Raw genomic sequence first — 11,885 nt, 5'->3', positions numbered from 1 at the left:
TCAATTATAGTTCACTGTGAAATTCTTGAAATTCAGGAGGAGATTTGGAATTTGGAACTTAATTAGTGGCTAAACTCCAGGGCCTAAATATTTCCACTTCATTATGGGTGTGGTTGCTGTCTCACTCTGATTAAAGGATAAAAGAAAAAAGTTGCATGGATTTATTTCTCCATACAAAAAGAAAAGGAGTACTTGTGGCACCTTAGAGAAACAAATTTATTAGAGCATAAGCTTTCGTGAGCTACAGCTCACTTCATCGGATGCATTTGGTGGAAAACCGATGAAGTGAGCTGTAGCTCACAAAAGCTTATGCTCTAATAAATGTTAGTCTCTAAGGTGCCACAAGTACTCGTTTTCTTTTTGCGAATACAGACTAACACTGCTGCTACTCTGAAACCTTTCTCCATACAGCCTCCCTTCTCTTTTTATGCTCCCTGTAATAAGGATTCTAAAATTTTGTGATCATGAGGATTCCATTTATAGCTTTACCGGAGTCTGCTGTCCACACATGTAGTAATTTGTTTTAAATCAGAAGATGTAGCCAGTATGTATGTGTATTGTACTCTCTTTGGCAGGAAAATATCAGTTGGTAAGGAAAGAGATCTCCTTTACTTGTCTTCCTGTAGGACTTGATCCATGCCTGTGGCAATTGTTATAACCAGCATCATAGATATGGTCCTTCAGCTATTGGAAACTTTTATAATAAATCCAGAATTAGTCAAAACTTGCCCTGTTCTGGTTTGCATTATGCACCTGGCACAGAGAACAGGTTCCACCCAGGGCCAATGTCTAGTTCCACCAGGAAGTTAGGGGAAACCCAGAAACTCTTTGGGAGTTGATCCCAAACACAGTGAAACTGGTAGTTTCTGTCGAGTTTTGCTTTGAGTTTTTGGTTTGGTTCAAGTCCAACACAAATAAAACCCATGGAACTCAAGTTTCTCACAAATCCCTTGCACACACAGGCACGCTGGGTGCAATACTGGCCCTATTCAGGTCAGAGGGAGTTTTGCTGTTGATGTCAGTAGAATCAGGATCTAGCCCTTTGCTTTTCCCCTGCAGTACAGCAAGATTCTAATAAGATCTGCACAAGATTTCAACTGCTCCAAAGGGTGGGTTATTGTGGGGGTATTTTATGCCTGGGAGTGGATATGAATTGTAATGCTGCTGTTGCCAAGATTCACAAACTGCAGCCACAAGGAGCTGGTGAGTGGGTAACTAGTTCCACCTGTTGGCTGACCCCAACCTGCAGCTCATCTGGATTTTCAGCTTGAGGGGTACTAAAGGGCTCACTGACACCTCTTTAAATATCCTGCTCAATATCTAGAGAAGCTGAGACGAAGGGAGAGTGCAGTGCCCCTTCTCTTCCACTTCCTCTGAGGTGGCTGTAACTTGAGACCCTGCTCCACTGGCTGCTGCGTGCCCGTCTCCTTGGACACCAGAGGCTGCAGGAACTAACTTGTATCAAACACACAGCAGCTAGCCGCTAGCTAACCTCCTGCTCCAGGCCATGAGGGGTCTATTGACCACAAGGGACCAGCACTGCTGGACGGAATTGATTGAGAAAGAGGCTTTCAGCAGGATCAGCTGGAAGGTGAAGTATGGGCACAAGTTCCCCAGGCTCGAGCCCTGCAGTGGTCCCAGGAGGAAATGTATTCTACCTGCTATCTGCCCTCCCAAGGAGCAGGAGAAGAGGTTCAGTCCCCCTAGGATCCAGGAGGAGGAAACTGGCTTTAAGAAGCAGGGGGAGGGGGTAAGCCTCCCCAGGAAGCAGGAGGATAAGGGTCAGGAGCCCGTTCTTAAGGAAATGAGACCTGCTACCCCCAACACCAAGCTTCTGCTGTACCAGGGCATCACTCAGGAAGGCCAAGGGAGGCACCTGTACCTGCAGGAGAGAAAGCTGAAGAGACCTGAGGAGAAATTCCACTATCCAGTCCTGTCATCCTGGGAGTATGGCTGGCGCTTAGGTAAGATGGAAGGCTGCCAAAAGAATGATTGTTTGGGTTGGAAATTTTAACACTAGCTAATGTTCTTCAACCCCTTTCTTCTGTCTACCCCAACCCCCTGCTTCTTGGATCCAGGTGGAACACAAACCACAAAAGTAGTTAATCCAAAATGTTTCCCTCTAGTTACTAGCTGATCTCTCTAGCTCTGAAAGTGCCTACACATGTGTTTAACTTTACTCACCAGAGTCATCCCATGGATGTCAATGGGCCTGCTCATGAGAGTCAAGTTAAGCATGTTTCTACTGCTAGGACATAATTTTCTATATCTCCTCCTCACTTGACCCCAGTGCCTAACCAGCTGGGGTTTGTATATTTAATTTTTTAAAGTCAGTTTGTTCAGTGTGTGGTGTGATGAAAAATGTAGCAGAACATCAATTCTTCCATGCAGAGACAAGGATACAAAAGGGAAGGGGTCTTGGGAAAGGAGGGGGCTTGGTGTGGACCCTTTCTGTTCCTGGCTAAAATCCCAACCAGCAACAAACCCAGAAGGCAATCTGCCAAGGGCCCCAGTACAGTCTGGTCTTTTTCCGTCACTGGTGGAACATGTGCATGCATTTTGTACATTACATTTTAAAAGTATCTGATGAAAGCTTACCAAAGCTTAGGTCATTCAGAGTCAATTGCCTCACTCTTATTAACATACCGAGTTGCAATCTTACAGGGGGTCCAAAGAGGGCACAAAGCAACCAGTACACTATGGGTGGGCGGGGAGTGGGTTTTGTGCTAGGCTGAAAACCTCCTGTGAAGTTTTGATTTCATTGGAATTGAGGTTACTCTGTGCTTTGCAGGATTGGGCCCAATATGCTGACCAAACTAAGGTTACTTTCAGCTTTGCCTCTGCCCTTTCATAATATCAGTGTAATTATCAGAGCAACAAGGTGGGCGAGGTAATATCTTTTATTGGACCACATTCTGTAGATGAGACAAGCTTTCAAACTTAGAGCTCATCTGCAGGTTTGGGGAAAGTAGTCCGAATGCTCAGACTCCAAGTACATTTCCCAGACCTGAAGAAGAGCTCTGTGTGGCTCAAAAGCTTGTCTCTCTCCCCCACAGAAGTCGGTCCAATCAAAGATATTACCTTACCTGCCTTGTCTCTCCAATATCCCATGACTGACACTGCTACAACAACACTGCATACAATAATGTAATTGTCAGACTGTTTAACTCGTAAAAGCTAATCAAATGTGCTTTATTTTTCAGGAGACATTATTACTGAAATCAAGGCTCCACTTCATGCCAGGTCTGGAATTGTAAAGGATACTTTCTACATCAGAAGTGGAGTCTTCCATCATCCATCAAAAAGTGACAGGCTGTCGTGAGCTTCGGTGTTTGTTACAAACATTAAAAATGCAAAACTTCTTGTTGTTGCCTAGTGTGACTGGTTTTATGTCAGATCTGCTAACTCTGTAATTATTTCCCTCTTTAATTGTTTCTCTGCGAGACCAGTTTAAGGTTTCTAATTCAGAATCTGCTCTAGTCTCTGTATATTTTTAACTTTCTAATGTATTCATTTGGCACTAATTTTGTTTTATTTTCAGGCTGTCTTCTGGATTTAAATGTACCTGCAACATAAACCATGTAACTTGATTACTCTAAGGTAGAAAACCTGGGAGTTTTCACTTTGTTTCCTTGTCTAGGTTATTGCATAAAAAAATTTTTAAAGAGCCCGTCTACAGCTGAACAATCATAGTTCCACAGCAGTGACTTGGGCAGAACTAAACAACATGAAACCTAGTGAAATAAAATCCATTCAGTGAAAGTGATGATAAATTCCTAGGTAGTAATATGTCTAAAAGATCACTCCTTTAAATATTTTGTTTCATTTTATATAGCATCTAATATCCCCACAAATAACCTTAGCATTTGACTGAAATTTGATAGTAGCAGGAAGTCTCCTTTAATTGTTTCAGGCCTATAAATTACTAGAGAAACTAATATTGTAGAATCCCTGATGATCATGTTCTAAAACAAAGCAGCACTTTACCTTGAGACAACTCTGTATTTTGGTGGTATATGCACCGATGTGGGAGCCAGGAACACAAGTTCCCCTCGTTGCTCTGATACGGATTGTGTCTGACTTTGGGTAAGTCATGCAACCTCTCTGCCTCAGTCTTCCTTCCCTGTGATAAGGGGAAAGCTCTTTACCTAAGTATGTTGGGGACTGGGGTGATGCATATTAGTCAATGCTCTGAAAAGCACTTGAAAAATGAAAAGTAGTTAACGATCTTTTGTCTTCAGAATCATCCATTCTCATAGACCTTTGTTCTTTACCCAGTTTTTCTCTGTAGTTACTTTAGATCATTTCTTTTACCTTTCACCTGGTTTCCAATTTCAGTCCCTAAGCTAACCTTTAGCAACTAGTTTACAGGTCTATCTGTCTCTTCCCCTCTCCCACTAGGAGAAAACCTTAAGAGGTGCCAGGAAACTTGAGGGCTGCATAGTAGAAGATGCGGAGGGGGCACCGTGATGATTAATGCTGCTTCTGGTTGCATATGAACTCGACTGGATTTGTGCTCAGAAATCTTGAGATCAGCCAGGGAAGTTGCACAAAGCTTCTAACCCCCACTCCATATCTAGCTCCTCCCACACATGGCTCCACTGCTTAAATCTACCAAGCACCAGGGGTTCTCAGAGGCAAGAATAATTCTATAAAGCTGTAAAAAGAAAAGGAGTTCTTGTGCCACAAGTACTCCTTTTCTTTTTGCGGATACAGACTAACAAGGATGCTACTCTGAAATCTATAAAGCTGATATCCCAAACCCCGCAAACGTTCACGCTCCTCCTTACACCCATCCAAGCAAGGTTTACTAGAGCTGGGTCACTTCTCCTGGAGGCAGATTGAACAATCCAGTCCCAAGAAATTTCAGTCCATATTACTGGGTCCATGGAATGTTGTTTTACAAGGTACTTTGTGATGATCACTAGGTTGTTAGGCTGAACAGAGTCTGAGGGGGATGGCACTTTATGCCATGCTAGTATGGCCCAGCTGTTGCAGGGTCTTCATCTACCTTTGCATCTGCTTTCTTTAAGAACGTGTCTGTCGATCATACTAAACCTCGAAAGATAAGGCTGAAACCTGAAGTCAAAAACTATGTTTAACACTCCAAAGTAGCTGAAGAGCCTCTGAGAGCCTGGTAACTTGGGAAAAGGAGAACAGCAAATACCATTTCTTGTAGAATATTACAGAGCAGTTGTTATCCTGGGAGCCCCCATGTGAGGTGTAGAATTCAGCATCTAACCCAAATATGTCCATGTCTCTAGAAAAAATTCATTGTTACAAAAGCCTTGAAATGTCCAACTACCTGATTCCTATTAGTAAATCTTTATTTATTTTTTTTTTAAGAGAATTTCCCCTATATTATGGCCACTCGGAAATATGAAGGCATCTTTAACAAGCATTCATTAATATATTCTGTGAAGTTTTCTGTTTCAAGGAAAAAGTATGAATCTTCCAAGTTTTTCTGGCATTGCACATGAATTCCTGGTACTAATAGGGGAAAAAACCCACCTCCGCATTCTTTTGGTCGTTCATTGAAATGCCACTGTTTCAGTACTGGTACCTCCTTGAGAGTCAGAGGACGTAGAATGACTTGCCAAACTAATTTTTCATCGTAAGTCCACACTTACAATTAATAATCAGTAGGACTCTTATTTTAAAAAGTTATCGAAAGAAGCGCCGTTGCATTACAGCATCTGTTTCTTGCCAGACATCTACTTTGTGTTGCTTCCCAAAGGATCTTTGGGAACAGGCCTTTAAATTTCATTTTGGAATTTGTCAGATTTTTAGTGTTGATTTATTTATCTAAATTGTGCATTCATATTTGTATGTACTGGACGGTATCAAAAAATTTTAAAGCTAGCACTGTTACTAAATCCATCTTTACTAGGATTTAAAACTCATTCACTCTAATTTTGCTAGGATTTAAACTTCATATTTTTCATAACAAATAGCCTAATGTATCTGATCATTGGTTTTTTTTTTTTTTTTTAGTTAAAAGGAAAAGTGTCTGTACGAGAGTGTCAATATTTGTGTTTGGCAGTTCTGTACCATCATTTAGCTGCTCCTTTGGAAGGAGCCAGTTCTACAAATGCTTTCATGTACTGACCTTGAAGCAGGTGAGCAGTCCCATTGGTTTCAATGGGGTTAATGTTAACCATATGCAAAAGTGTTTGTAGGATCAGGGGCTATATCTGACAAAGTATAGCCTATAGTATAGTATCTGACAAAGTATAGCCCATCTTTTGTGTATGGGTTCACTGAAAATTGTGGTTGGTAAGATGATTGCATGGGCAAAAGGGGATGTTTCACAGGCCAATACTTATATAGAATGTCACCATTAAATACGTGTTTGTGACTCCATTGTCACAACTAATTTAAAACTGAACCTGTAACTTCTATATTTACAATTATACTTTATGTATAAGGCAATTATGCAATTATACTTGTAATAATTTATTATAAATTATTATAATTATACTTTATGTATAATGGTGATTTTATTATTACAGTTATACTTTATGTATAACGGTGATTTTTATGGTCATAATGGAAATTAAAAGCAAGCTAGTGCCTGGAAAGGAAATTCACAGCTGCATAATAAGTAACAAAAGTGTTGTATTAATTAACCTTTTAAAAGTCAAACTTGATCGGATGTGCTAATTAAGGCGTTGGTGTTCAGCAGTGAGAACTCCAAATCAAAGCCCACTTGTTTAAACAGAAGTTGGATATAGATTTTTGGGGTGGGGGGGAGAGGGATGGTTTTCTGGGACTTGTGCAGTAGCATAATTACATCCATCTTTCATAATGTTTACATTCTAAATACAAAATGCCCACAGTCAGACTGGAACTCTCTGAAAACCCCATGGAGAAGTCAGGAAATACCTCAAAGTTCTCCTTCCAGAACTTCCTCTGAATTTTTCAGGTGGTGAGTGATGCTGCTTGTCAAAGCAGGGGATTGGACTCTAGAAGAATCCAATCTTGATATAGCAACAAGGAGGTCAGGACTATCTGAATTGAGGCCCTGTGTCATTGCACTGTCTACATAGCTCCAGTGTAAACATGTGCTCAGAGCTTCACCTGCTGGCTTCTGCCTGTCTAAGAATCCCCTTGAGGAGGCTTCCACAGCCCCTGGAAACCTCTCTCAAGACTGAATATAGATGAAGCTCAATCTGGTGATGCTCCTGAGCTCTCCAGCCCCACTGAGGGTCTAGGAGAGAGAGGGTTTCTAGTCCTATGGTGAAAAGGAGTACTTGTGGCACCTTAGAGACTAACTAACAAATTTATTTGAGCATAAGCTTTCGTGAGCTGCAGCTCACTTTATCGGATGCATGCAGTAGAAAATACAGTGAGGAGGTTTTGTATACACAGAGAACATGAAACAATGGGTGTTACCTGATCACTCTTGTTACAGTGTGTATGGTAAGGTGAGCTATTGCCACAGGAGAGGGAAAAAAAAACCTTTTTGTAGTGATGATCAAGGTGGGCCATTTCCAGCAGTTGACAAGAACATGTGAGGAACAGTCTGTATGCAAGGACTGGCCTGTCTCCCAAGATTTGAGAGTGATGGGTCGTCCTTCAGGATAGGTTGTAGATCCTTGATGATGCGCTGGAGAGGTTTTAGTTGGGGGCTGAAGGTGATGGCTAGTGGCGTTCTGTTCTTTTCTTTGTTGGGCCTGTCCTGTAGTAGGTGACTTCTGGGTACTCTTCTGGCTCTGTCAATCTCTTTCTTCACTTCAGCAGCTAAGTACTGTAGTTGTAAGAACATTTGATAGAGATCTTGTAGGTGTTTGTCTCTGTCTGAGAGGTTGGTGCAAATGCGGTTGTATCGTAGAGCTTGGCTGTAGACAATGGATCATGTGGTGTGGTCCGGATGAAAGCTGGAGGCATATAGGTAGCAATAGCGGTCAGTAGGTTTCCAGTATAGGGTGGTGGTTATGTGACCATCGCTTATTAGCACTGTAGTATCCAGGAAGTGGATCTCTTGTGTGGACTGGTCCAGGCTGAGGTTGATGGTGGGATGGAAATTGTTGAAATCATGGTGGAATTCCTCAAGGGCTTCTTTTCCATGGGTCCAGATGATGAAGATGTCATCAATGTAGCGCAAGTAGAGTAGGGCATTAGGGGATGAGAGCTGAGGAAGCGTTGTTCTAAGTCAGCCATAAAAATGTTGGCATACTGTGGGGCCATGCGGGTACCCATCGCAGTGCCGCTGATTTGAAGGTGTACATTGTCCCCAAATGTGAAATAGTTATGGGTCAGGACCAAGTCACATAGTTCAGCTACCAGGTTTGCCGTGACATTATCGGGGATAGTGTTCCTGATGGCTTGTAGTCCATCTTTGTGTGGAATGTTGGTGTAGAGGGCTTCTACATCCATAGTGGTCAGGATGGTGTTTTCAGGAAGATCACCGATGGATTGTAGTTTCCTCAGGAAGTCAGTGGTGTCTCGAAGATAGCTAGGAATGCTGGTAGCGTAGGGCCTGAGGAGGGAGTCTACATAGCCAGACGATCCTGCTGTCAGGGTGCCAATGCCTGAGATGATGGGGCGTCCAGGATTTCCAGATTTATGGATCTTGGGTAGCAGATAGAATACCCCTGGTCAGGGTTCCAGGGGTGTGTGTGTGCAGAATTATTCTTGTGCTTTTTCAGGGAGTTTCTTGAGCAGATGGTGTAGTTTTCTTTTGGTAACCCTCAGTGGGATCAGAGGCTAATGGCTTGTAGGAAGTGGTGTTGGAGAGCTGCCTAGCAGCCTCTTGTTCATATTCCAACCTATTCATGATGGTGACAGCACCTCCTTTGTCAGCCTTTTTGATTATGATGTCAGAGTTGTTTCTGAGGCTGTGGATGGCATTGTGTTTTGCACGGCTGAGGTTATGGGGCAAGTGATGCTGCTTTTCCACAATTTCAGCCCGTGCACATCGGCGGAAGCACTCTATGTAGAAGTCCAGTCTGTTTCGACTCTCAGGAGGAGTTCACCCAGAATCCATTGTTTCATGTTCTCTGTGTATATAAAATCTCCCCATTGTATTTTCTGCTGCATGCATCCAATGAAGTGAGCTAAAGCTTATGCTCAAATAAATTTGTTAGTCTCTAAGGTGCCACAAGTACTCATTTTCTTTTTGCAGTTACAGACTAACACGGCTGCTACTCTGAAACTAGTCCTATGGTGGCAGCTTGTGTGAGTCTCTCTGCCTTGAGCTGTTTCCCACGTAATGCACTAGCATGATGTAATATTTTGGGTTCACAACACTGTAGGGGAAATGTGCTCAAACTGTTTAATGCTGCTGAGAATATTTCAGTCAATAGGGGTTTTTGTTTTTTTTAAACAAAACTCTTTAATTGGTTATGGATAATGTATTTGTTGTCCAAGTTTGAAGTCTAAATGTCAAAATGTTTGTGCATATAACACTGTTCTCTAGTTAGGTTTGGATTACTATTTTTATTTGACTTGTTTATTGCTGATGGTGAAGACCCAGGGTGCAATCCTGGCCCCGGAAATCAATGGGAATTTTCCATTGACTTCAGTAGGGCCCAGATCTTACCCAGAATTTATTTTCTTCAGGGTAATGAGAATTTCTGCCGTTGCTCATCAATTTAAATTAAGCAATGACTCTGGTATTTTGATTCAGCTAACAACATAGCATGCTAAAAGTGATGCTTATCTGAATAAACTCGGCAGCTATACACCATTGTGGTTAGTGTATATTTCTGCAAATTGTCTCTCATAGAGGGGGTTGCCCTGTTAAGAATCTATGATTCAAAGCTTTATTTCCTAGCTAAGCACGCTGTGGGCAATAAGAAAATAGGGCAAGAGCAAAAAATGTGCCATCTTTGGTTCTAATACTCATTTATCGCCATTGTGGGGCTAGGGATGCTTCAAGGGATTAGCTGCACCTGTTGAAGTATTGAACCTCCATGCTTGCATATAATCTATGTAAAATGTATACAAAGACTCATCTGGTGCCATAGTTGCACGCCACCTGAAAATGATATTTCAGATTAATAATAAAAATGTGTTTTCCTTTTGCGTGGTCAGTTTGCATGCTGTGCTTTAGACACCTGGAGGCAGAAGAAATGTGTGCTCGAGCCAAAGAGACTCCACCACTCCAGTCGACTGGGGCAGGTGGCATTATTTAAAATGTTATAGAAATTTACCAAAGTTCCAAAATAGCCATTTGCAACAGTGCCACCAGGGGGTGCCCTACTAATATATATTACACGCATCTAAATATGTGTCTTGTGTGTAAAAAAAACATGCCTGAAGAAGAAACTTGCAAATCCTGAACAGATGGTTTATTTACAGAGGGATAATGAAAACACTAACTGCATACAGATTACGTAGAGGAAAAAATATAAGTGATTCTTTGTGAATAAAGCCAGGGAAATAACTAGTGACTTTCTCTTTTTTTCGTAGTCTTTTTCATTAGCTTGCTGAATGGAGAAAGAGTAGAGGGGACTAATAAATCCTGCATGACAAGAAAACCAAAATGAACTTCTGCACATCAGAATGTATTTTACTATTTTAATATTGTATCAGCATTGTGCAGGAGAAATCTGCAATATGGACCATCAATGGCTGTAGAAAGATCAATTCCTGTTTTCAGACGTACTCACTGAAGCCCTGATTCTGCAAAGCAATTATGTGTGTGCTTCACTTTAAGCATGTGAGTAATCTCATTCATGTTTAGCAAAGCATGTTTAACTTCATTTGCTTAAAGTTAATAATGTAAGTGCTTGCGTGCCTTGTTGAACAGGGATGAATTTGCTTGTGTACTTAAAGTTGAGCACAAGGTTGAGTGTCTTGCAGACTTGGGAGCACAGAAAAAGCGGTTTGCATGCACCTTAGCTGTGGCCCAGCTCAAACTAATGAGCCATGTTCTGTAGTGCTAGTGAGCTGCCATGCATATCATAAATACGAGTCTTGTTATGAGTTGACTGAACTCTACAAATGTGCTTTTTGAAAGGCTGATAAATGTGACCAATCAATTTCAGATTTAATTGTTACATTCTAAACCAGCTCTGCAATTACCTTCACAGAGAAGGAGGAATGGGTGAGATGTAGACATGGCTAGATCAAATGCCCCTCTTTTAAACAGACACGGGGGATCAGGGAGGACACTGTCAGTGATTTTCTGCATCTACATTTTTCTCATTGTCATTGGCTCTGCTGTGAAATATCACAAGAGCACCTTTGTTATGCTCACTGTTCTGCTGTTTACTGAATTGGTAGTGATGGCAGGCATCCTCCAAAAGCCATTCAAATTCAGCAGAGACTCTTATTGGCATCAATAGGCTTTGGAACAGACCCCCAAGGCCTGCTTCTGGTGAGGTTCTTTCATCTCCTGTTTGGGAGAGTGGTTGTAAGTGTTGATTCGGTAGGATGTACTGTACTCCATTTTATGCAGTTGTTGTAGCCGTGTTGGTCCCAGGGTATTAGAGAGACAAGGGAGTTGAGGTAAGACCGTTTATTGGACCAACTTCTGTTAGTGAAAGAGACAAGCTTTGGAGCTTATGCAGAGCTCAAATAAAAGAACTTACCTCACCCACCTTGTGTCTCAGATATTGTTTTGGCATATGTCTGTCATTTTTAAAGCTTCCATCCGTACTGCATTTTGAATGATTGAGTTGGTGCATGTTTGGGATATATACAGGGCCCAACTATTTTAGTCTTTATATATAACAGGAAACTGTATAAATTGACATCCAGGTTGTTACCTCCTGATCTGTGCACCAAGGAGACTACATATGGACCTGATCCCACCCCCACATGGAGAGGTCAGGGCAGGTGCTGCTGCAACAGCATGTCTTCCAGGATCTGCTTGGGGTAGTGGATTGGAGTGGAAAGGCACGGGGCTCGTAGTAAGCAGCCCACATTGGTTGGGG

General features: G+C 41.9%; 1 protein-coding gene across 1 annotated transcript; it reads left to right on the top strand.

Annotated features, from left to right (window-relative positions):
• The first annotated feature begins 1,324 nt into the window (after positions 1-1,324).
• LOC119859053 (protein ATP6V1FNB) lies at positions 1,325-11,470 on the top strand. The gene is made up of 3 exons (XM_038410680.2): positions 1,325-1,964; positions 3,204-6,119; positions 10,430-11,470. Exons 1-2 carry the CDS (start codon positions 1,508-1,510, stop codon positions 3,320-3,322), a joined length of 576 nt encoding a protein of 191 aa, XP_038266608.1. The 5' UTR covers positions 1,325-1,507; the 3' UTR covers positions 3,323-6,119; positions 10,430-11,470.
• The last annotated feature ends 415 nt before the right edge of the window (positions 11,471-11,885 follow it).

This window comes from Dermochelys coriacea, chromosome 7 (assembly GCF_009764565.3).
Source record: "Dermochelys coriacea isolate rDerCor1 chromosome 7, rDerCor1.pri.v4, whole genome shotgun sequence".
NCBI lineage: Eukaryota > Metazoa > Chordata > Testudines > Dermochelyidae > Dermochelys > Dermochelys coriacea.
This window is presented reverse-complemented; position numbering and strand designations above follow the sequence as displayed.